The 25,488-nt window shown below is 42.6% G+C and overlaps 1 protein-coding gene across 1 annotated transcript in view; it reads right to left on the reverse strand.

Moving 5' to 3' along the window:
- Positions 1 to 3,175: 3,175 nt before the first annotated feature.
- Positions 3,176 to 25,488, reverse strand: part of LOC130871172 (serine/threonine-protein kinase Chk2-like) — a 41,151-nt gene continuing 18,838 nt past the window's right edge. Inside the window, 9 exon segments of the mRNA XM_057764471.1 lie at positions 3,176 to 3,746; positions 4,155 to 4,240; positions 5,196 to 5,311; positions 5,528 to 5,691; positions 6,369 to 6,455; positions 7,441 to 7,537; positions 16,309 to 16,370; positions 18,975 to 19,028; positions 21,200 to 21,308. Coding sequence (XP_057620454.1) covers positions 3,738 to 3,746; positions 4,155 to 4,240; positions 5,196 to 5,311; positions 5,528 to 5,691; positions 6,369 to 6,455; positions 7,441 to 7,537; positions 16,309 to 16,370; positions 18,975 to 19,028; positions 21,200 to 21,308 — 784 coding nt within the window. The 3' untranslated portion in view covers positions 3,176 to 3,737.

Here is a 25,488-nt window from a genome sequence, read left to right on the forward strand (position 1 = left end):
GTTTCTCTGAACTGCACCGTGCAGTAGCAGCTTTGAAATCATCCCTAGGCTGGGAGCTGGTGGTGCAAGACTTTAATCCCAGCACTCAGGAGGCAGAGGGAGGCGGATCTCTGTGAGTTAGAGGCCAGCCTGGTCTACAAGAGTTACTTCCAGGACAGTTAAGACGAACTGTTACACAGAAAATCCCTGTCTCAAAATACAATCGATAATAATAATAATCACTCAGGTTATATTGATTACAAATTTTGGCCTATTGCTGAGGCTTATTACTAAATATCTCTTACAGTTAAATTAACCCATTTCGTTTAATCTATGTGTTGCCCTGTGGCCGTGGGTCTACCTGTCTGCTTGTGTCTCGTGTCTTAGTTTCTGACTCCTGTCTCACATGATTCTGCCCTTCTTTCTCCCTGTTTGGCTTCCCACCTAGATTTATTCTGCCTTGTTAAAGGCCAAATCAGCTTTTTCATCAGCCAATAGCATACAGAAGGGTTACCCCACAGCAAGACCTGGTGTCAGGAAGTGAAAGAAGGATCCCCCTGGACTGAAAATTACTGTGGATGCTCACCACTTATGTTGTGTAGCTTGGGTCCCTCTTAGCAGATATTCACACCGAAGAGGCGTCGGAAACTGGAGAAACAGTATCACAGGAGAAGTGTCAATGCACACCATGGTCACTTTCAATTCCCAAAGCTCAGAGAGACTAGCGACAGAGGCCCCGAGGGCCTCAGAAGAGACAGTCCCTGGCAGAAAGGAGGCTAGGAGACGGGCTGACTCCATGCAAGCAAACCTCTAGCATTTTGGTGACAGTTCTGAGCAACAGGCAGAAAACTACTTTGTTCTTCATGTTGGGTCATCATCATTTTCAGAGCACAGACCAAAGTCACATCAACATGGATAGACAGACACCATGGGGAATGGGATATGGACTTCCACATTCTGAGGAACACCCAGGTCATGAGAGCCACAGAGAGTGACAATCATGGCGAACATAGGGACTAAGAAACCAGAACTAGGGATTGTGTTGGGGGGATTCCTCGGTTGGCAGAGTACTTGTCAGACAACAGTGGGACCTACGTTTGTGTCCCAGCGCCCGCATATAATGTTGGCAGCACTAGCACACAGTGGGAATCCCTACTCCTGAGAGTCTAGGATGGAGTCTAGGAGAACCGATGAGCTCCAGAACTGGTGGGAAACTGTTTCTCTAAATTCGCACCAGAAGGCCAACAAGAAGAGAATCATGAAGTTGAATTCAGGATCCAAGAAGTACACCCAGAAAGGAAGACACGGGCAACTAGGGAAAGGTATCCTGACTTGTTGGGAAGTCAGGCTCTACCTGAAGCTGGGGTATAGGGAGGGGTGGTCTCTCCGCCAGATGCACCAATCCTGGGGCTTTCTCAGCACTGGTGCAGCTGAGCTCTGCTACACCCTCCCAAGGGAGCTTCCCAGTAGAGGTATATAGCACAAATTCCAATTATTCTAAAAAAAAAAAAAAAAAAAAAAAAAGAGTCAGATACTACTAGCGGGTGAAGGCTGAAGGATCAGAGCAGTGTGCCAGACACTAAAGAGGCCTTTACCCTGACCAATGTTTAAACCGAAGGGGCGATCCTGTCCTCAGACCTTCTCTTCCCATCTTACATTCCTCTCTCCTCCCAGCCACATCCCTCCTGCCTCCACCTCCCTGTGGAGGGATTAAAGGCGTGGGATCACAAGTACTAGGATCACATTTGTGTGAGCTGTTTCTCTTTTAGACAGATTCAATCTCCTCTAGCCCAGAGTGGCCTTGAACTAACAGAAATCCCTCTACCTTCGCCTCAACCAGTTCTGGGATTAAAGGTGTGTGCCACCACTGGCTGACCTCTAGTAGCTTAGCTCTGCACTCTTGATTTTCAGGCAAGCTTTATTGGTTCAAACAGAAACCAAGTATCACTACAGAGGTATCCATTTCTTCTGTTCTGCCCCCCTAAGGGAGTATCTCAGCAAAGGTATCCATTTCTTCTCAGCTCTGTCCCAAGATGTTACTTCTGCCTCTCCGTGAAAGGGGAAAGGCCTGCAGGAAGGCGGCAGTATCCTCTCCTCCGACTCAAGTGAAAAATTGATACTCAAATGCTCTTCAATCGAAGAGTGACTATGGAAAATGTGGTACATTTACACAATGGAGTATTACACAGCAGAAAAAAATAACGACAGCTTGAATTTTGCAGGAAATTGGATGGATCTAGAAAACATTATTTTGAGTGAGGTAACCCAGACACAGAAAGACAATTATCACATGTACTCACTCATAGGTTTTTAAACATAAAGCAAAGAAAGCCAGTCTACCAACCACAATCCCAGAGAACTTAGACAACAATGAGGACACTAAGAGAGACTTACATAGAATCTACATGGGAAGTATAAAGTAGAAAAAGACAAGATCTCACGAGTAAATTGGAAGTGTGGGGTCCTTTGGGGAGGGTTGAAGTGCAGAGGGGAAAGGCAGGGAGGGGAGCAGGGAAAAATGTAGAGCTCAATAAATATTAAAAAAAAAAAGATTGGGGCAGAGCCAAGCTTCATGTTTTCTTGCTTGTGCATAACAGATTTCTTTTGAGACAGAAGTACAAACAAAATGGGCTACGCTGACTCATGCATCTCAGACAAATACAAACCCTTGTTGCTAGGCCTAACTATTTGAATGATAACACAGAAAGCAAACACAGTGTGTCTGCCTCCATTTGGATCCCAGAAGCTGCCCCCCTATTAAAGCATGTGAAAGGAGCCAAGGAATGGGTTTCTCTTTTTCATCAAAGTTAAATCCCCACATGTAATGACACCTTTGTCTCCAAACTCCTGGTCTCCAAGGCCCTTGCTGTTTTCAGATCTGTGTGATCTAGCAAACACTAAATCATCTGACAGATTTATTCTAGGAGGAAAATGTTTCCAGCGCAAGATCCAAAACACATCTATCTGTTCTTTTTCCTCCCCTCCCCATCTTCCTCCTTTTTCTTAATTATTTTATTGCATTTTTTGCTTATTTATATATGTGCACGTGTGTGGAGTCAGAAGACAATTTCAGTAGTCAGTTCTCTCCTTCCACCATGTGTACTGGGGATCAAACTCAGGTCCCCAGGTTTGGTTGCTGGGCCTGGTGAACCATCCCCCCAGACCCCAGCCACCGTCCTTCTTTTAAGGATTTGTTGTTCTCAACTTGAGCAGGTCTGATCAAAACTTAGGTGTGGAGAATTACAAGTGAGAAAGTGGACAATCTTCCAGAGTCCCAGAAGACTAACAGGGACACTTGTTTTTTCAAGGTGTCCCGGGAACAGAGAACCATGGAAGGTAACGTCACCCAAGACCAAACAGAAGCCATAAGGAGTTCACAGCAAAGTGTGGCAAAGCTGAGCAGCAGAATCACATCTACCAAAATACTGGTAGATACTGCTGGATACTCCAGTTAATTAACTCCAAGCCAGCAATTAATCTCCCAAAGTCATAGATGCTCTGACAGCAGCTTTGAATGAGCTTGGCACAAAAATCTCACAGCGACAGGGATGTGTGAACACAGACATCACGCAAACTAAAAGGGTGCAGGTGACAGCCTGCACTAAGGGCATGCTGGCTCACTAGGAACAAGAGTGAGACCCTTTAAAACATAACCACCTGGCTCAGGAAGTGACTGGGTTCCCTCAGGGAGACTGCCTTCCTGGACCTGCCCCAGATTTCTTGATTGAAGGTGAAAAATGGCTGGAACACAGCCCAGCTCACTCCACCTGGTAGAGGAGGGGCAGAAAAAGGAGACAGCTGGGCAGTGAGGAAGACGAAGCTCTCAAAGGATTATGCTGCAATGTCAGGGCAGCCAAATGGAGCCAGAACCTAACATGAAGTGAGCTTGTTCATCCAGGAGCTATGCATGAGTTGCAAGGAAGGAGTTGACATCCCAAACACACACACAAATCCATTCTCCCTCCCTCCCTCCCCTCATCTCTTCCTCCTTCTTTCCCTCCTCCACATGTGGATCCTGATTGAAAACATTTACACACACACTATACCTACAATCAAATTGAAAACACTTACATAAATGAATCCAACAACAGAGACTGTGTAACCCTCAGCCTCACCTCACGCAGTTCAAGGCTCCTCTTAATTTTAGGCAAACATGCATTGCCTCACACACCCACCTGTAGCCATGGATGATTCAAGGCTTCCTCAGTGGTAAACCTAGATTTTGGATCCACAACCAACAGTTTCTTGACAAGGTCCAGAGCTAAGAAAGCAGAGAATTGGGAAAATCATAATGAAAAAAAAGAATACATTTCACCTGTGTTTTTAAACTATATCAGAACTACAGACCATCAGCCAGAGAGGAGAGCAGCAAGAAGTCAGCCGATTTGGTGGAGAGAGCTCTTCAAGCTCCTTCCTCTCTGAATGCAGAGAACTGGAACCTTGTGGATAAGAATATATCCCATTACTCCCTGCTGGGACATCACAATTTTTTGGCTTCTTCTTTCCTTTCCTGCTGCTGTAATCGAGTTTAGGCTAATTAAAACTGAACTTCTACCCAGTTATGAGATACTCAGGATGCACCAACTCTGTATCCCATTGCTTGATGGTGAGACCAGAGAGTAGTTCTCTCTAGGCATGTAAAAACAAAGCCCAACCCACAGGCCAGCAACTGCCAAAGCCTAGCTTGCATGCTGCAGCAATATTCTTTCTGGATTCCCTGATATTTAACACTATCACCTAGGTTATACTATTGGACACTTAGTCTTCACCTTTTTTCCAGAGAGTTGCAAAGGTGCACTTTTAAATTATAAAATACAGCTAACTGACGACATTAAACTTTTCCATTCTTCTTACTCTAAGAAATGTTTGTTATTAAAAGTTATCTTGCACTCTTGAATGGGTAGCAGGCCCTTGTGTATATTATATTAAACCTCACACAAAATCTTTAATGTCAGGGTTATTGATCACCTATTTACAAATAAAGAAAATGGAGAACCAAAAAAGTTAAATATCTTGCCTAAGGTCACAAAACTAACAAATAGCACACTTAGGACTCCATCTCAGTCTCAAAAGCCCAGGCTCTTAATAATATCTTCTTCCCTTCAAATGGTGCAAAGCAATGGAACAAAACAGACAGGAGAAAAAACCACGGAGTTTGAGAAGAAACTCCCACCAAAAAAACACCCACATTTAGTAAAACTCTTTTGTGTCCATACCCTTCTCTGAAACATCTGTCCAGACTTCAGGAATAAAGTTGTATTTTCCACTGGTGATTTGATCCTTCAGTGACACTTGAGTCTTATGCTCAGAGAAAGGCGGATACCCACTAAGGCTTAATATTGGCAGAGAAAAAAAGGGAAAAAGATCAACTGGCATTCTTAGTGCCATTTGGATACACAGGTCTTTTCAGCATTGAGAAAAATCAATTTTTCCTTGAATCAATGATTTAAAAACGACCAAAATCAAACAGAAGCTCTCTACCCAGACATAGGTACAGCTTCCATCTGCACTCATCCAACTAGACTGTGAAACAGAAAATGTTTCCTACCAGATGAAAAGAATAACTCCTAAGCTCCAGCAGTCTACCGCACGGCTGTACCCAGCAGTCCCATTGGAGACAAGAACCTCAGGAGCCAGATAAGTGGGCGTACCACATAAAGTTCTCATCAGTGATGTCTCCTCCAAAATCTTGGACTGTCCAAAATCAGTGATCTAAAATTATAAAGGAAACAAACGAAATCCAAACACGATCACAGCCAATCATTCCCAAGAAACATGGATTGGCTATTAGTCACACACCCTCCATTAACCCAAAATGTACAATTTCATGTCTTTGCAAAGCATTTAATTTTGCTTAAAAGAAAATCCCTGGGCCCAGGAACCTGAGAACCAAGATTTTTCCATCATTATAACCTTAACAAAAACTGCATAAGCCCGGCCACAAACACATTAGACTCTTAACACTTAGGCATATTTTTTAGACCCAAGACCCTTAAATTAAACTACACCATGGAACATCTGGAAAGTTTGGGGAATGGGGAGAAATGCGCCTGTTCTCACCCTTGAGTTTTGGGGTCTTCTTGTTAGTTTTTGTCTACTAATTGTAACAAGAGATTCTAAAGTGAGGTTAGGCTGAGAAGGCGGGATCCATGACTCAAGGGTCCATTCAGACCCTTCCTCTCTGAACACAGAAGTGGCTTGTATACACAGAACTCAATAAGTGCTCATTAGATTGGTAGAATATGGTGTGATCTCAACAATAACTGTTAAGTATGGGAAGTTCAGATTCTCAACCTTTAGATAGTCCTATTTTCTTATGTAAGAAATTAAAGGACAGTTTTGAAAAGAAATATACAGCGGTGGCAACAGAGAGAATGAAAAGTTCCCACCTTGATAAGGCAGCCCTCTTCTTGAGAAGACAAAAGAACATTCTCTGGCTTTAGGTCCCGATGTATAATCCCATTTTCGTGAAGGTACTGTCCAAAAAGAGAGGCAGGACCATTGGTTCATACCAAACACATGTGAAGACGGTGACCAATACCTAACTCCTAGCCGGGGTGAGCCCAAGCTGTATTAAATGTCAGCTCACTCCTTAAAGTCAGAGCTGGAGTAAGGCTTCAGCAGGTTTTCTCTATGTGTAGCCTTGTCTGTCCTAGAACTTGCTTTGTAGACCAGGCCGGCCTTGAACTCACAGAAATCTACCTGCCTCTGCCTCCAAAGTGCTGGGACTAAAGCTGTGCTGCACCACTGCCTGGCTTTGAAGCTAAAGGCCAGCATGGATTCTATGACAACTAGGGCCACAGAGAGAGACCTTGTCAGCAGAGGAGAGTTAAAAGTTAGAGGACAGAGATGGGGGAAGAAGGAGGGAGAGAGACACTGACCAACTTATCAAACCATGGGAAGTAATCACCACCACAAAATATGGGACAAAGCACGAGCACATTCCCTGACACCCACCCATTACTGGTGCACTGGATTTCATGGGGTGCTATTCATAAAGAACACATTATCGGACCGCAGAAGAACAAATTATCCCAACTGGTCAGTCAGCTTTGCTTTCAATCCTATCTTTACTCCTTGAAAACCAAGACATTGCCACAGGGATCAGGTAGGTGCAAAAATCAATGCCCCTCCAGAAGGCCCTCCAAGTCAAAAACATAATGGGGTTATATGGATTTTGTTTTTCTGAGATGACTTTGTCCGTGGTAGGCAAGCACTCTACCTCTGAAGTGTTTCATTTTGAAACAAGTTCTCTCTAAATTGCCTAAGCTAGATTTGAACGAGACTCCTGCCTTAACCTCCCCAAGTAGCCGGGATTCCAGGCTATGGCACCAGGTCATTTCTTTAGTTCTCTTCCTTACTGTCTCTCACACTCCCAGCAGCATTCGATCATCTGAGTCACGGGGGCAGGCATTTTCTCCTAGAGGATGGCCTTGCCTACCACAAGAGGGCTTCTCTCACCTGTACAGCCAAAAGCATCTGGTAGAAATAGAGCTTGCAGGTTGCTTACTTCAGGCGTTTGCTCACCACCCGGTCGAAGAGCTCTCCACCTTCCATCCTGAAACAGAAATAAAGAGGGACCTTCACTCGTGGAGGCACAGCACAAAAGAAACTCATCTAGCTCAGCAAAACGGGGTGCGTGTGTGCATGAGAGAGAAAGAGAGAGAGAGAGAGAGAGAGAGAGCACAAATGAGCGCATGCCTCACAAGTGAAAGGCCCTGGCCTGGAACTCTAGCACTAAAGCACAGGCCACTTTTATCCAGTCTTCACATAACTTTTAAAATTAATGCACTGAGGCAGGCCCGGGTGGCGGAGGCACCGGCAGTCAGGCCCGGGCGGCGGAGGCACCGGCAGGCAGGCCCGGGCGGCGGAGGCACTGGATGCAGGATAGTGTAGGCAAGAAACAGTGAAGCCCGCACTGAGAGCAGATTGCTCCGCTACAATTAAATCAAACCCAATAGATAGCATCGGTAAGAGGAGATGGGCAGACGCCAAGGCAAGAATTCACCCAACAATCTGAAAAACAACATGAAAACACCAGAACCCAATGATCTTACAACACAAGGACTTGAACACCCTAACACAGGAGAAGAGGAAAAAACTGACTTTTTGAAAGCAATAGAGTCCCTTAAACAACATGTAAAAAACGCCCTCATAGAAATGGATGAGAAGTATAACAAAAAGTTTGAAGAAATGAGTAAATACGTAAATGATACCCTGGGAAGCCAAGAAAAAACGATCAAACAGGTAATGGAAAGAGTCCAAGAATTGAAAACTGAAATGGAAGCAAGGAAGAAAACACAAACTGAGGACCAGTTGGATATGGCAAATATAGGTCAACGAGCAGAGACTACAGAAACAAGCATAATCAATAGAATACAAGAGATAGAAGAAAGAATCTCAGATTCTGAAGACACCACAGAGAAAATAAACGGACTGATCAAAGAAAACACCAAAACCAACAAATTCTCATCACAAAACATTCAGGAAATATGGGACACAATAAAAAGACCAAACCTAAGAATAATAGGGATAGAAGAAGGAGAAGAGGCACAGCTCAAAGGTCCAGAAAACATTTTTAACAAAATTATGGAAGAAAACTTCCCCAACATAAAGAAAGATATTCCTTTGAATATTCAAGAAGCATACAGAACACCAAACAGACTAGATAAAAAAAAAAGTCCCCTCGCCATATAATAATCAAAACACAAAATATACAGATTAAAGAAAGAATATTAAGAGCTGCAAAGGAAAAAGGCCAAGTAACTTATAAAGGTAAACCGATCAGACTTACACCTGACTTCTCTATGGAAACCATGAAAGCCAGAAGGTCCTGGATAGAGGTACTACAGAAACTAAGAGACCATGGATGCAAACCCAAACTACTATACCCAGCCAAGCTATCGTTCACTATCAATGGAGAAAACAAGACATTCCAGGATAAGAACAAATTTAAACAATACGTAGCCACAAATCCAGCCCTACAGAAAGTAATAGAAGGAAAATCACAACCCAAGGAATCCAACATTGCCAACACTGCCTACAATAACCCAGGCATCTAGCGACCCTTCAACAGCACAACTCAAAGAAGGGAGACACACAAACTCTTCTACCAAAAGCAGTAAGAATAACCGGAATTAACAACCACTGGTCATTAATATCACTTAATATTAATAGTCTCAATTCACCAATAAAAAGGCACAGGCTAAGAGATTGGATACGAAAACAGGATCCAACAGTCTGCTGTTTGCAAGAAACTCATCTCAACCACAAAGACAGGCATCTACTCAGAGTAAAGGGTTGGGAAAAGGTTTTTCAAGCAAATGGTCCTAAGAAAAAAGCAGGTGTGGCCATACTAATTTCTAACAAAACTGACTTCAAACTAAAATCAATCAGAAGAGATCGAGAGGGACACTTTATACTCATAACAGGAACGATTCAGCAGGATGAAGTCTCAATCCTGAATATCTATGCCCCTAATATAAAAGCACCCACTTATGTAAAAGAAATATTGCTAAAACTCAAGGCAGACATCAAATCACACACACTAGTAGTAGGAGACTTCAACACACCTCTCTCACCAATGGACAGGTCAATCAGACAGAAAACTAATAGAGAATTAAGAGAATTGTTGGAGGTAATGAATCAAATGGACTTAACAGACATCTATAGAACACTCCACCCAAATAGGAAAGAATACACCTTCTTCTCTGCAGCTCATGGAACCTTCTCGAAAATTGACCACATACTTGGAAACAAAGGAAACCTCCACAGATACAAAAAAATATCAGTGTCCACCTGTGTCTTATCAGATCACCACGGATTAAAGTTAGAAGCCACCAACAATGCTACCCCCAGAAAGCTGACAAACTCATGGAAACTGAACAGTCAACTACTGAACCACACCTGGGTCAAGGAAGAAATTAAGAAAGAAATTAAAGTCTTCCTTGAATTTAATGAAAACAAAGAGACAACATACTCAAACCTATGGGACACGATGAAAGCAGTGCTAAGAGGAAAGTTCATAGCACTAAGTGCCCACTTAAAGAAAACGGAGAAAGCATACATTGGGGACTTAACAGCACACCTGAAAGCTCTAGAAAAAAAAAGAAGCAGACGCGCCCAGGAGGAGTAGAAGACTGGAAATAATCCAACTGAGGGCAGAAATCAACAAAATAGAAACACAGAAAACAGTCCAAAGAATCAATGAAACAAAAAGTTGGTTCTTGGAGAAAATCAACAAGATTGACAAACCCCTACCCAAACTAATTAAACGACAGAGAGAGAACACGCAAATAAATAAGATCAGAAATGAAAAGGGGGACATAACCACAGACACAGAGGAAATTCAGAGAATCATTAGATCTTACTACAAAAGCCTGTATGCCACAAAACTGGAAAATGCAAAAGAAATGGACACTTTTTTAGATAAGTACCATATACCAAACCTAAACCAAGACCAGGTGAACGATCTAAATAGACCTGTTAGTCGCGAAGAATTAGAAACAGTTATCAAAAATCTCCCTTCCAAAAAAAGCCCAGGACCAGATGGTTTCAATGCAGAATTCTACCAGAACTTCCAAGAAGACCTAATACCTATACTTTTTAATGTATTTCACAATATAGAAACAGAAGAGTCATTGCCAAATTCCTTTTATGAAGCTACAGTTACCCTGATACCAAAACCACACAAAGACCCAACCAAGAAAGAGAATTACAGGCCTATCTCACTCATGAACATCGACGCAAAAATTCTCAATAAAATACTGGCAAACCGAATCCAAGAACACATTAGAAAAGTTATCCATTATGATCAAGTAGGCTTCATTCCAGAGATGCAGGGCTGGTTCAACATATGCAAATCTATCAATGTAATCCACCATTATAAATAGACTGAAAGAAAAAAACCATATGATCATTTCATTAGATGCTGAAAAAGCATTCGACAAAATTCAACACTCCTTTATGATAAAGGTCTTGGAGAGATTAGGGATACAAGGGTCATACCTAAATATAATAAAAGCTATTTACAGCGAGCCGACAGCTAATATTAAATTAAATGGAGAAAAACTCAAAGCCATCCCACTAAAATCAGGAACACGACAAGGATGTCCACTCTCTCCATACCTCTTCAATATAGTGCTTGAAGTTCTAGCAATAGCAATAAGACAACATAAGGGGATCAAGGGGATCCATATTGGAAAGGAAGAAGTTAAGCTTTCATTATTTGCAGATGATATGATAGTATACATAAGCGACCCCAAAAACTCTACTAAAGAACTCCTACAGCTGATAAACACCTTTGGTAATGTGGCAGGTTACAAAATCAACTCCAAAAAATCAGTTGCCTTCTTATACACTAAGGATAAGGAAGCAGAGAGGGAAATCAGAGAAGCATCACCTTTCACGATAGCCACAAATAGCATAAAATACCTTGGGGTAACTCTGACCAAGGAAGTGAAAGATCTATTTGGCAAGAACTTTAAGTCTTTGAAGAAAGAAATTGAAGAGGACACCAGAAAATGGAAGGACCTCCCTTGCTCTTGGATTGGGAGGATCAACATAGTAAAAATGGCAATTCTACCAAAAGCAATCTATAGATTCAATGCAATCCCCATCAAAATCCCATCAAAATTCTTCACAGATCTGGAGAAGACAATAATCAACTTTATATGGAAAAACAAAAAACCCAGGATAGCCAAAACAATCTTATACAATAAAGGATCGTCTGGAGGCATTACCATCCCTGACTTCAAACTCTATTACAGAGCTACAGTACTGAAAACGGCTTGGTACTGGCATAAAAACAGAGAAGTCAACCAATGGAATAGAATAGAAGAGGGGGCTGGAGAGATGGCTCAGTGGTTAAGAGCATCGCCTGCTCTTCCAAAGGTCATGAGTTCAATCCCCAGCAACCACATAATGAGGTCTGGTGCCCTCTTGTGGCCTGGAGACATACATACAGATAGACTATTGTATACATAATAAATAAATAAAATTAAAAAAAAAATAGAATAGAAGACCCTGACTTTAGCCCACAAACCTATGAACACCTGATTTTCGATAAAGGAGCTAAAAGTATACAATGGAAAAAAGAGAGCATCTTCAACAAATTGTGCTGGCAAAACTGGAAGTCAATCTGTAGAAGAATGAAAATAGATCCATATCTATCACCATGCACAAAACTCAAGTCCAAATGGATTAAAGACCTCAATATCAGTCCAAACACACTGAACCTGATAGAAGAGAAAGTGGGAAGTACTCTACAACACATGGGCACAGGAGAACACTTCCTACATATAACCCCAGCAGCACAAACACTAAGGACATCATTGAATAAATGGGACCTCCTGAGACTGAGAAGCTTCTGTAAAGCAAAGGACACTGTCACTAAGACAGAAAGGCAACCCACTGACTGGGAGAAGATCTTCACCAACCCCGCAACTGACAAAGGTCTGATATCCAAAATATACAAAGAACTCAAGAAATTAGACCGTAAAAGGTTAATCAATCCAATTAGAAAATGGGGCACTGAGCTGAACAGAGACTTTTCAACAGAAGAAGTTCAAATGGCCAAAAGACACTTAAGATCGTGCTCAACTTCCTTAGCAATCAGGGAAATGCAAATCAAGACAACATTAAGATACCATCTTACACTGGTCAGAATGGCTAAAATCAAAAACACCAATGATAGCCTCTGCTGGAGAGGTTGTGGAGAAAGGGGCACTCTCATCCATTGCTGGTGGGAATGCAAACTTGTGCAACCACTTTGGAAAGCAGTGTGGCGGTTTCTCAGGAAAGTCGGGTTCAACCTACCTCTCGACCCAGCAATACCACTATTGGGAATATACCCAAGAGATGCCCAAACATACAACAAAAGTATATGCTCAACTATGTTCATAGCAGCATTGTTTGTAATAGCCAGAACCTGGAAACAACCTAGATGTCCTTCAATGGAAGAATGGATGAAGAAAGTATGGAATATATACATATTAGAGTACTACTCAGCAGTAAAAAACAATGACTTCTTGAATTTTGCATACAAATGGACGGAAATAGAAAACACTATCCTGAGTGAGGTAAGCCAGACCCAAAAAGAGGAACATGGGATGTACTCACTCATATTTGGTTTCTAGCCATAAATAAAGGACATTGAGACTATATTTCGTGATTCTAGAGAAGCTAAATAAGAAGGTGAACCCAAAGAAAAACATATAAGCATCCCCCTGAATATTAACCTTCATCAGGCGATGAAAGAAGACAGAGACAGAGACCAACATTGGAGCACTGGACTGAAGTCTCACGATCCAAAGGAGGAGCAGAAGGAGAGTGAGCACGAGCAAGGAACTCAGGACTGCGAGGGGTGCACCCACACACTGAGGCAATGGGGATGTTCTATCGGGAACTCACCAAGGCCAGCTGGCCGGGGTCTGAAAAAGCATGGGACAAAACCGGTCTCGCTGAACATAACGGACAATGAGGACTACTGAGAACTGAAGAACAATGGCAATGGGTTCTTGATCCTATTGCACGTAATGGCTTTGTGGGAGCCCAGGTAGTTTGGATGCTCACCTTAATAGACCTGGATGGAGGTGGGTGGTCCTTGGACCTCCCACAGGGCAGAGAAACCTGCTTGCTCTTTGGGCTGAGGAGGAAGGAAGACTTGATTGGGGGAGGGGGAGGGAATGGGAGGTGGTGGCGGGGAAGAGGCAGAAATCTTTAATAATTAAATAAATTAATTAATAAAAAAAAGAAAAAATAAATAAATAAAATAAAATTAATGCACTTGACTGGGCGTTGTAGGACAGAACTTTAATCCCAGCACTCAGGTAGAATTCAAGGCCACCCTGTTATGATCTATATAGTAAGCCCCAGGCTAGCTAGAGATACAGGATACCATGCCTCAAAACAAACAGATAAATAACCTTGAAGGCTGAGAGAAATGGGTCAGTTGTTAAGGCTCACTGAGACCCCAAGGCTCCCCTCAGCTCTTTTCAACCTATCCCCTCCCCTAAACTTCCGCAGCTTCTGGGCTTCCATAACTTCGCTGCCTTTTGGGCCATGTGCTCTCTTGGTTCTCTTGGCCCTCCTCCTTGCTCTTTCCTGTTCCTCTCTCCTCTTCATTTCTCTCTTCTCTCATAGCCTGGTTTATTTATTTATTTATTTATTTTTAAAGATTTATTATGTATACAACTTTCTGCCACACGCCAGAGAAGGGTGCCAGATCTCTTTACAGATGGTTTGGAGCCACCATGTGGTTGCTGGGAATTGAACTCAGGACCTCTGGAAGAGCAGACAGTGCTCTTAACCACTGAGCCATCTCTCCAGCCCCATAGCCTGGTTTATTATGCTACTTCTCTCTCAGCTCTGGACTCTTCCAGATGCCTTTCGCTGTGCTCTCCCTTATTCTGACAATAAAAACCTTCTCCTCAACCATACCTTGGAGAGGTCATGCCCTCATTCACTCACCTCCCAACACCCGTGCCTAACTCACAAGTGCCTGCAACTCCAGCTCCAGGGAAACAAAGCCCACCTCTGACCTCTCCAAGCACTGGCAGTCATGTGTACAGACACAGACACACAAACTTAAAAGTAATACAAAATAAATCTTCTAACAAATGAATGAGCTATTAAAAGCCTCATCCACAGTCAGATGCCCCAGCTAGAAAAGAAGAAAAAGTGGAATAGCATGACTTCTTTAGGGACTTTCAAAAGTCTGGTTCCAGCAGGGTGGTGGTGGCCCACAACTTTAATTCTATCTATAATAACTGATGTCAAATAAAGACATAATTGGTGGTACATTATCTATAAGCCCAGTACTCAGAAAAAAGAGGCTGGTATATTCAAGGAGATCCTGAGCTACACAAAGAATTTAATACCAAAGTGGGCTACATGAGACTCCACTTCAAAAAAAAAAAAAGTGCTAAGTGAGGGCTGAGAATGTAGGGAGGGCCCTTGCCTACCATGTGCAAGACCCTAGGTTTGAGTCCACCCACAGAGCAGAACTACTGATGCAGGTAAAAAGCATGGCACAGTGCAGATGTTCAATGAGGAAACGTCAACAGTGAAGCAGTAACCCACTGGAACCTGTAGGAGCGTTATGAAGGATAGATAAGTCCATTCAAGGGAAACGCCGACAGCAATACTGGGCGCACAGCAAGGCTTTAACAAGCAGCAGCAACTGTTGATTATATTGTTACTACTATTATTAATATGTTACCTGAACTCGTGCAGGTTCTGAGAATTGAACCCAAAGCTTCCAGAAGATCAATCGGTGTTCTTAACCACTGAGCCATGTTTCCAGCCTTTCTATAAATAATGGGCACACACACACACACACACTATTGCTGGTGGGGGTTGTGTATAAAGCACATGTGCGACATGTCTTAAACGTAAAGGTCAAAGGACAACTTACAAGAATCAGTTCTCTCTTTTCAGCATTTGGGTCTTACAGATCAGACTCAGGTCCTCAAACTTGGCAGCAGGTGCTTTTATTCAATGAGACATCGTGCCCTCCCAATCATAATCTTAATGGCCACTCCTCATAGGAACTATGAGCACAGCATTTCCTGTCTGGCCCAAAAGCTGCTCCCAGAAACACACAAGTTTATACAAGAACAGACATGCAGCAGGCCACCTCCAGGAAAGACAAAAAATTTGAAGATATGAAAAGACATTCAAGAGCCACCACGTAGCCAGGGCTCACAGTTCTCAAGAACAGTCCACACAGGCAGATATCTTCAGAGTAATGATAAATTGGACTCATGTTGAATGTGCACATCTGTCAGTATCCTGAAGGGCTTCCCAACCCTTAAATCATTTAATCCTTTTAAGAAGTCTACAAGCTAGAGTACAATTGTTATTCAATTCAACACTCAGAAAATGAGAGTCAGGGAGGTGAAATGAATTCCTTCCAAGGGCAATCAGCTTGTCCTGTACAAAATAAAGCTCAATCTCAGGCCTCAGATACAAGGTCTCAATCCCTTCATACCTGGCGTTAGAAGGGCTTTAGAATTCACACACACACACACACACACACGCAGTGACCCCACTAACACATCCCCTTTAAGAGCCCCAGCATGACAAACGCAGGTCTGTATTCAATTCTTTGCTGGCTTATAAGACTTACACAGAAACATAAATTTAAGATATTACTACTATTTGCTGGGCAGCAATGATACATGACTCCAATCTCAGGACTCTATGAGTTCGAGGCCAGCCTGGTCTACAGAACAAGTTCCAGGACAGGCTCCAAAGCTACACAGAGAAACCCTGTCTCAAAAAAACCAAAACCAAAACAAAACAGAAGAAAACAAAGTTACTACTTACAACTCCAGAACAATGTAATAATCTTCTGCATCAAAAACATCTTTAATCTGGATGATGCATGGCTAAAACAGAGAAGAGGAGAGAAGTGAGACACTCCACAAAGGAAACCTCAAGGCCCAGAAACTGAGGTCTCAGGAGGACAAAGACCAGGCACTGGACTCTTATCTGAGGATGTCTTTATGTCAAGTACAGGAGAAGGCAGAAGAAATGTTTCTGACCCTTCAGAGAGAACACTCAATATCAATCAGCAAGGGGAAATTCATGTGTGCATATGAGCCTACCTAAGAGTGACAGCAGGTCCTCGCAGCCTTCTTCATTTGTCCAGAACAGGACTCAAGCAACCTGACAAGGACCATGCATAAGCCAGCAGCAGAATGCTGGTGGGGAATTTTCACAGCAGGTCTGAGACCTGAAATCCAATCCTAGCACAAGAGTGAAGGAGAACCAGACACACAACCAGAGACCATGAAGCTAATTTGTAATTCTAGCACTTAGGAGGGCAAGGAAGGAAAATCAAGAACTCAAGGCCAACCTCAGCTATAAAACAAGTTCAAGGCCAGCCTGCAATATGAGACCTTTTTCTCAACAACAAAGAAGAAAGCTAGGGAGGAAGCCCAATTATATTACCAGACACCAGACCCATACAGCTCCAGGACTGGAAGCATGGACAATGGAAGGAAACTTTCATGATTAGATCTTCCCCATTGTATAAGACCTTCCAAGTACGGCCTCCAGATTATGACCGAGTTATCAGCACAGGGGACAGAGAACACAGCAGGCAGGGAAGAACAGGTTTAGATACTCTAGAATGCACACTTATGATTTTCCACTTAGAAAGCACACCTATTGTGCTTACAATTGACAGTCAAGTTCAGTGATAGGGATAAGAACCAGACTGGGTGAGTATCAATCAGAATAAAGGATTGTGATCATGTGAGAACCGGACAGCCTATACTACGTCCAGGTTTGAGATTAAGAGGGTGGTGAAACTCACTATAGTATTCTTCCATCAGAGCAAGTCTCATCATAACTGCTGCTCTGTATCCAGGGCCTTCCTGCAGTAAACTGTTAGAAGACAGGCAGTGGAGGCCCCACTGCCTCGCAGCATGTAAGACCTTGGAAACACTGATGAGTGCTAAGGCGAGACTTCCGCTTTAAAAAGGATCAAAATAACCAGTAAAATATTTAGGGAGATGGGATGTATGGATTGGTTTGCTTGTTTGTTTATTTAATTGCATGTGTCTATCTATATCTATGCATGCCACAGAGCAAGCATGAGTGGAGATCAGGGGAGAACTTGTGAGAGCTGATTTTCTCCTTCCTCCTGTGGTTCCTAGGTTCCAACTAAGATTGTCAGACTTAGTAGCAAGTGCCTTAAACCTCTGAACCTTTTTGCCAGCACTGAATGTGTTTTACAAAACAAAATAAAACTGGCAAAGCAGGCTACAGCAGGAAGATTGCTTGAGCCAGGAATCAGAGCCCAGCCAAGTCAATTTAGCCAGTTCCTGTTACAAGGAACAGAAACAAACTCACTCAAGAGACAGAGATGGGCTGGGCGGTGGTGGCGCACGCCTTTAATCCCAGCACTTGGGAGGCAGAGGCAGGCGGATCTCTGTGAGTTCGAGACCAGCCTGGTCTACAGAGCTAGTTCCAGGACAGGCTCCAAAACCACAGAGAAACCCTGTCTCGAAAAACCACAAAAAAAAAAAAAAAAAGAGACAGAGATGGAAGGGTCATATGAGCACAGTATTCCCAGACCAACCAGGGCAGCAGTGCAGGGCTGTCTCCAAACAACTACAACAAAAAAGAATAAAATGAAAGAGCAGGAGAGGAGGTAGGTGAGGAGGAGAAAAGGCAGAAGGAAAGAAAAAGGAAAGGGAAGAGGGAGCAGGAAAGGAAGAAGCTGCAAATCCAACAGAGGACAGCCAAGTAAGAGGCTCGGCCACTGAATTGTAAACAGGCAGTGAGATCCTGTGTCAACGGCGGTAATTTAGAATAAAAAGAGCTTCAAGTACTCGGAGGGATGTGAGGAGATGAAAGAGAGAACAAAGAAACTCTTCTGTTTGGAGGTTAAAAGTGAGAATAAGCCAGATTTGGGTCAAGTTGACTCCAGTCCCTACGGGGACACATAAACCGATGAAGACACTGAAAGAACTAGCAAAGGGAAGACAGGACCAGCCCAGCCCACTACAGCCCTTCTCGTCTTCCACAGACACACTGATCCTGAGAAAAAAGGAGGACCATTTATACCCAACCAGACTTCCCCACCAAGGAATGAGACAAGATAAAGTGACAGGACTCCATTCACCTCTCACACACCATAGATTTAAATAAAATACTCCAAATAAAAAGTATTTAAAAGTGCCAAATTTTCAGATGTGATTAACCTCACTAAAACTTTCATTTTCTTTACAAATATGATCAATAATCTCTGTAAGATTTTGGTCAAGATCTCATCAAAAATACTGAGCATTGAATCATGAGGTCATAGAGCCTTTACAGAGGATTATATTTTCACAAGCTTTAAGGAAAACTCTTGCAAGGTTAAAAAAAGAGTTTGGTCACGTGTGTGTTCACATGCCCAGGTCGACACTAACCCCTACAGACATGCTCTATACATGTCCCGTATTTTGAGACAAGTTTCTATAAGTGATAGTGATACTTACATGATTCAGTTTTTTCAAAATTTCTATTTCAGTTTCAACACTGGGAGCCATGTCCTTAAAAAGGATAACATTACAGTTCATTAATAATAATAATTGCAATGGTTAGTATTCATCTTAAGTAAAGACCCTCTGTTCATACAGATGACACAAAATTACGTATTTATGTAAAATGGATTTTGTCCAAGAAGCTCAGATTAAAGATTTTTAAATACATATTGTCTCTATTTTTTATTTTTATGCACATTCATCTGTGTGAGAGTAAGAGACCTGGTCAGTCTTCATTAACTTAGACCATGAAACCCGGTATGGACAAGTTCGAGTTGAAAACTTGAATATCTGTGTGCAGGTGCTGAGCCCCCTGGAACTGGGAGTATGGATAGCTGTGAGCTGTGAGTGTTGAAAATTGAACCCAGGTTCTCTGGAAGAACAGCCAGTGCTCTTAACCACTGAGCTATCTCTCCAGCCCCCCAGATTTAAAATTTTTAAATCCAGCCTTTTCCTCTCAGCTCCCGCGCTCATTATTACATTGCAGGCTGGGGTGGGAGGGTCTACTGAGAGGTCCCAGAGTACAATGAATGAAAGAGAACAATTAAGAAGTAAAGATTGGTTCTAACTTTTTAATCAATCTAGTAGATATGCTTTTCCCCCCGAAACAGGAGGCAAATCCAGAATCATGTCTATAACAAAGTGAACACAGACCGGAAATTCCTATTGCCATGTAAGAATAGAATTAACTAGGGAAAAACAATGTGAAGAATGTTAAAGCCAGAAACAGCTGGCTGGGCAGGAAGAGTGATTGGGTCCTACCTTTTATACTACTGCATCGCATATGTGCAGAAACACAACACATCTGGCTCACTTATTCAGTAAATGTGGGCAGAAAAGTCATAAACAGCTGTCACATAAAAATAATTTACATTCTAAAATCTGCAGCTGAGAACTGGAAATGTTATCTCAGTGGCACAGTACTTGTCTGGCATTCATAAATCTCTGACTTTGATAAAAATGTTTCGAAGCTGGGCAGTGGTGGCACACACCTTTGATCCCAGCACTCAGGAGGCAGAGTGTGAGGTCAGCCTGGGCTACAGAGCAAGTCTCAGGAAAGACAGGACTACAAAGAGAAACCCTGTCTTGAAAATAACTTTTTTTTAAATGTGTTTCTGTAACAAACTCAGTCATTGCCATTTGCCAAAGAGCAAAGAATTGGGAATTACCTCAACAATCAAGCAGATAATTCTTTTTTTTTAAAGATGTATTTATTTATTGTGTATGCAGTGTTCTGCCTGCATGTATGCCGGCAGGCCAGAAGAGGGCATCAGATCTTATTACAGATGGCTAAGCTACCATGTAGTTACTAGGAATTGAACTCAGGACCTCCAGAAGAGCAGTCAGTAGTCTTAACCACTGAGCCATCTTCTCCAGCCCCAAGCAGCTAATTCTTATCTGCATAAATTATGAGGAAGTCGGAACCACTGCTCCTCAGTGACATCTGTTTAAACCTGTCTGATAATATCCAGAACATGTGTAGAGTGTTCAGCTCACACTGAACTGAATCACATCAGGCAGAGGCTAGCTGACTCTTTGGAAACACCTGAAGCCTTTCATAGCAAATGGGATCAGCAGGGCCTAGGGAAACAGTCAGTCGCTCTCCTTTGCTGTCATCAAATAGTAAAAATAATTTAAAGGTTAATTAATAAGAGCATTAATAAGCTCCCTCTGTCAAGATGGGAGTATATGCCTAGCATAGGCCAGACTCACTCCATAAGTTCAAGGCCAGCTGGGGCTGTGAGACAGCCCTATCTCAAAAAAAAAAAAAAAAAAAAAAGTTTTTTTTGGACTAAAAAGTAATCACCACATAACTAGTAGAGTGAGGCAAAATAATACATCACAGCTAATAAGGAGTTGCCATTTTAACAAATACTTTCAAAATCAGTGCTGAGAGTAAAGTACAGCCAGGAGGTGTCATCCACCATTGATCACAACACTCAGGAAACAGAGACAGGCGGCTCTCTGGGAGTTTGAGGCAAGCCTGGTCTACAAAGCGAGTTCCAGGACAGCCAGGGCCACACAGAAAAACCCTGTCTTGAAAAACCAAGGAGAAAAAAAGTACTACATCTCAGCTACCCAGTCTTCCTGAGACTGAGTCATGCTCCAGGGTTCCTGAGGAAGTTAAGAGGCAATGTGAAGACCAGGCAGCTATAAACACGAGTAACTCGGGTACTCACTGCTTCTCTCGACAAGCCGAGAGCAAACTTCCGTTTGCTGATGATCTTTATGGCTACTTTCCTGCAAGTTCTCCGCTCAAAAGCCATTTTTACCTCCCCACAAGCACCACTAATGGAAAAAACACAGACAGTGATTTTTCAGATGATTTTCATCATGAAACCCACCAGGTATCTACCTTGACTAGAATAAATTAAAGATGGAACTGACAAGGCTGCTCAGGTGGACAATCTGAGTATCCAGAACCCATGTAAACCAGGCATCATAGCATACATCTGTGACCCAGGCTGTGACCCAGGAAGACTGGAGGCAGAAACAAGGGAACTCCCCCAAAAGCTTGTAGGCCAGCCTTCCTAGCATACAGAGCAGCAAACAGAGACCCAGCCTCAAAGTAAAAGATTAAGGACCAACACCCATTGTGTCTTCTGTTGCACATAAACTTCCAGTCTTTTGTGCACGCATGCACACACACACACACACACACACAAGAAACTAAATATTGTCCAAGCAACATTTTTTCACTGTCCATGTGTTCAAAGGACACACTGAAACTTCGCCAGAGTAAACTGGCAAGGGCACAGGTAGATGTGAAGCCCCCAACAACACTAAGCTTGGAGTGACTTCAATCTAATCATAGCCCTTGATTGTGAACTTCATAGAAAGACACTAAGAAAATAGAGAATTTACTTTCTCTAGAGTTCTGAGAAATATCAATAAAAGAGTCTTCAGAAGCCGGGCGGTGGTGGCACACATCTTTAATCCCAGCACTTGGGAGGCAGAAGCAGGCGGATCTTTGTGAGTTTGAGACCAGCCTGGTCTACAAGAGCTAGTTCCAGGACAGGCTCCAAAACCACAAAGAAAACTTGTCTCGAAAAACCAAAAAAAAAAAAGTCTTCATGATCAAAAATGAGTACCCATGCCAAGAGGGTTACACAACCGTAATTCAAGAGCTAAGAGGACAGAAAGGACAGCAGCCAACTAAGACCAACATGGGTATATAGAGTTCTAGGTTGTTAAGGCCAGTCATGCCATCTAGGGCATTCATGCCCAAATTGAAAAAAAGAGAAAATTCAAAACAATTACCAACAACTTGCATGTAAAATTTGAAGCATAAATTGCACCCTACACTACATCCAGAAGTGCTGCATGATTACTCTGCACGCAGCAGCACCCTCAAAGATTTCAGACTCACTAGGTACCACCAAGGTCACACAGAACAGTATGCAGCAAACAATTACCCCAGTAAATGAAATTCATCCTAGCATTAATTACTAAAGTACAGGCCTGTATAGTACCTGTCTGTAGGGGGCTGTGACAGCGACCAGGTTTGGAGAGTATTGGAAAGGTTTCACATCCTTCTTATGTTGTGTATGGGCAACATAAAATGTATCATTATAATCATTTTCAAGAATAGAATTCAATCACATTAAGTACATTCACAATGCCCTCCAACTGGTACCATCTAGTTCCAATTAAGTAAACACCATTATTCCTTACTCCTAGCAACCACTTTCTAAAAACTACCTGGCATTTCATATTAATGAATTCCTATTTTTTTCATTTAGCTTAAAGTTATCAAATCCATCCACATAATAGCAGCTATCAGTACATAAATATCTGACACTGGATCTTACTATGATAGTTATGTCTTAACCTTTTTTTTTTTTTTTTCTTTTTTGGTTTTTCGAGACAGGGTTTCTCTGTAGTTTTGGAGCTTGCCCTGGAACTAGCTCTTGTAGACCAGATTGGCCTCGAACTCTCAGAGATTCGCCTGCCTCTGCCTCCCAAGTGCTGTGATTACAGGTGTACGCCAACACTGCCCGGCTGTCTTAACCTTTCTAGAAGCTGGAAGATCCCATCATAGCATCTAACTACCTATTTATTTCCTTTTATCCCCCTTCGAGACAAAGGTCTTAGGATGCTCAGATGTCCTCAAATGACTATTATGCGAAGGATAACTTTGAACTCCCAATTCTCCTGCTATAATGTCTTCAAGTTGTTGAATTCCAAGTATGTCCCACTCTGTCTTCTTCTGTTAGGGATTGAACTAAATACTTTACAGTAAATTGCAGGTCTAACTTAAGCAAGCAGAAGTGTTTGTCCCAAAAACCAGTTAGGTTTTTTTGTCTGTTTTTTGTCAACCTGACTCAATCGAGGAGCATCTGCTAAGAAGGAATCTCAATTGAAAAAAAATGCTCCATTAGACTGTCCTGTAGGTAAGGCTGTGGGACGTTTATTGACTAATGTGTAAGGGCCCAGCATACTGTGTGTAGTACTGGTACTATTTCTGGACAGGCAGATCTAGGATGAATAAGAAAGCAAAATGATCAAGCCGTGAAAACTGAGTCTGTGGTTTCCGCTTTAGCTCCTGCCTCTAGGACCTGCCCTGCTTGTCCTGTCTTGGCTTCCCTCAAGATTGGACTGTGATCAGAACATGTGAGCCAAACAACCCCTTCCCTCTCCAAGTTGCTCTTGGTCACAGTGTTTATCACAGCAACTAAAGCAAAGGAGGAGAGAAACGAGTACCAGGACTGGGGTATTGCTGTGATGGATGGAACCACATTGCTTGGTGGAAGATTTATAGGATTAGCTCTGGGCTGGTAAAGCTGTTGAGTGCTCAGAGATTAGCGGGTTGTTTTGTAGAGCACTGGAACCTAAGCTGAGAGAAATGTAAATAACAGGCCTGGTCCATGAAGTTTCAGAGGGAAATTTTAGAGTCCCTTAAAGCTCCCTATCAGAGCCATTTGTGTGATAGTTTCAATAAAGATTCTGTGAAAGTAAGGCTGGGTATAGAGGCATGTGTCTTTAATCCAGCACTCAAGAGGCAGAGACAGGTGCATCTGTGAGTTCAAGGCCAGTCTGGTCTACAAAGGGAGTTCCAGGACAGTCAGGGACATACAGAGAAACTCTGTCTGGTGGGGGGAGGGGTTAATCTGTGAAATAAAATCTTTAGATAATCACTGCTAGTTAGCTAGGGCTTAAAATCAGCAGTGATTAGCCAGATGGTGGTGGCACACACCTTTAATCCCAGCACTCAGGAGGCAGAGGCAAGTGGATATCTCTGTCAATTCGAGGCCAGCCTGGTCTACAAAGTGAGTTCCAGGACAATCTCCAAAGCTACAAAGAGAAACCCTGTCTCAAAAAACTTTAAAAAAAAAAAAAGAAAAATCAGCTATGATTAATGAGAGACCAACATCATCAAGGGGAAATCTTCTGGGTCAGCACACAGAATCTGTGGTCCAGAGAGGGTTCAAAGCTGCATTTCAAGCTGAAAGTCAAACTTCATAAGAGTTTCCCATAAACCATTTTGAAGGCATGAAGGGCTTACAGAAAGCAGCTGAGGCTTAGCACTGTGTGGCAGTCTTGAAATATCCCTGAAGACAGTCTAGGAGGTCACTGACAAAGATATAGGCTCAGTTGCAATTGAAGACCCCAGCATAATGGAGATGCCCAGACTGTGGGATGACCACCGAGGACAGCAGCAGGCGTGGAGCCAGCCTGAGACTACAAGGCAAGCTATATGGCACGGTGGGAGAAGTGGAGCTGCTCAAGACTTCTGTAGATCAAAAAGTCCTAAGTCCCAGACCTTGGACACTGAGTTACTTAAGCTGCTGGAATTTGATTTTGCTTTGATCTGATTGTAACCCTGGTTCCTTCTTATTTTAGAAGTTATTTTTATCTCCCAGAGATCCACCTGCCTCTGCCTCCCGAGTGCTGGGATTAAAGGCATGCGCCACCACCGCCCAGCGCCCGGTGGGTGCTTTTCCTACAAATAAGCCTGTGAAACACCTGCGTGCAGTAAACTAAAGATTAGGTGTCAGATCCCATGGAATTAGTTATAAGCTATGAGACATTATGTAAGTACTGGAAATCACACAGATCCTCTTGAAGAGCAACCAGCGTTCTTAGTTACTAAGTTAGTACTCCAGTTCCAAATTGTTGAGCTTTTTTTTAAAATTTATTTTTACTGTATATGCATCAGCATTTGGCCTGTATGAGGGTGTCAGATCTTGGAGTTACAGTTGTGAGCTGCCATGTGGGTGCTGGGAATTAAACCTGGGTCCTCTGGAAGGAGTAGTCAGTGCTCTTAACTGCTGAGCCATCTCTCCTGCCCCTTGTTGAACTTTTTTTTTTAAATATTTATTTATTTATTATGTATACAATATTCTGTCTGCGTGTATTCCTGCAGGCCAGAAGAGGGCACCAACTTACAGATGGTTGTGAGCCACCATGTGGTTGCCGGGAATTGAACTCAGGACCTTTGGAAGAGCAGGCAATGCTCCTAACCGCT

The sequence above is a fragment of the Chionomys nivalis genome, chromosome 3 (genome assembly GCF_950005125.1).
Source record: "Chionomys nivalis chromosome 3, mChiNiv1.1, whole genome shotgun sequence".
In the NCBI taxonomy this organism is placed as follows: Eukaryota; Metazoa; Chordata; class Mammalia; order Rodentia; family Cricetidae; genus Chionomys; species Chionomys nivalis.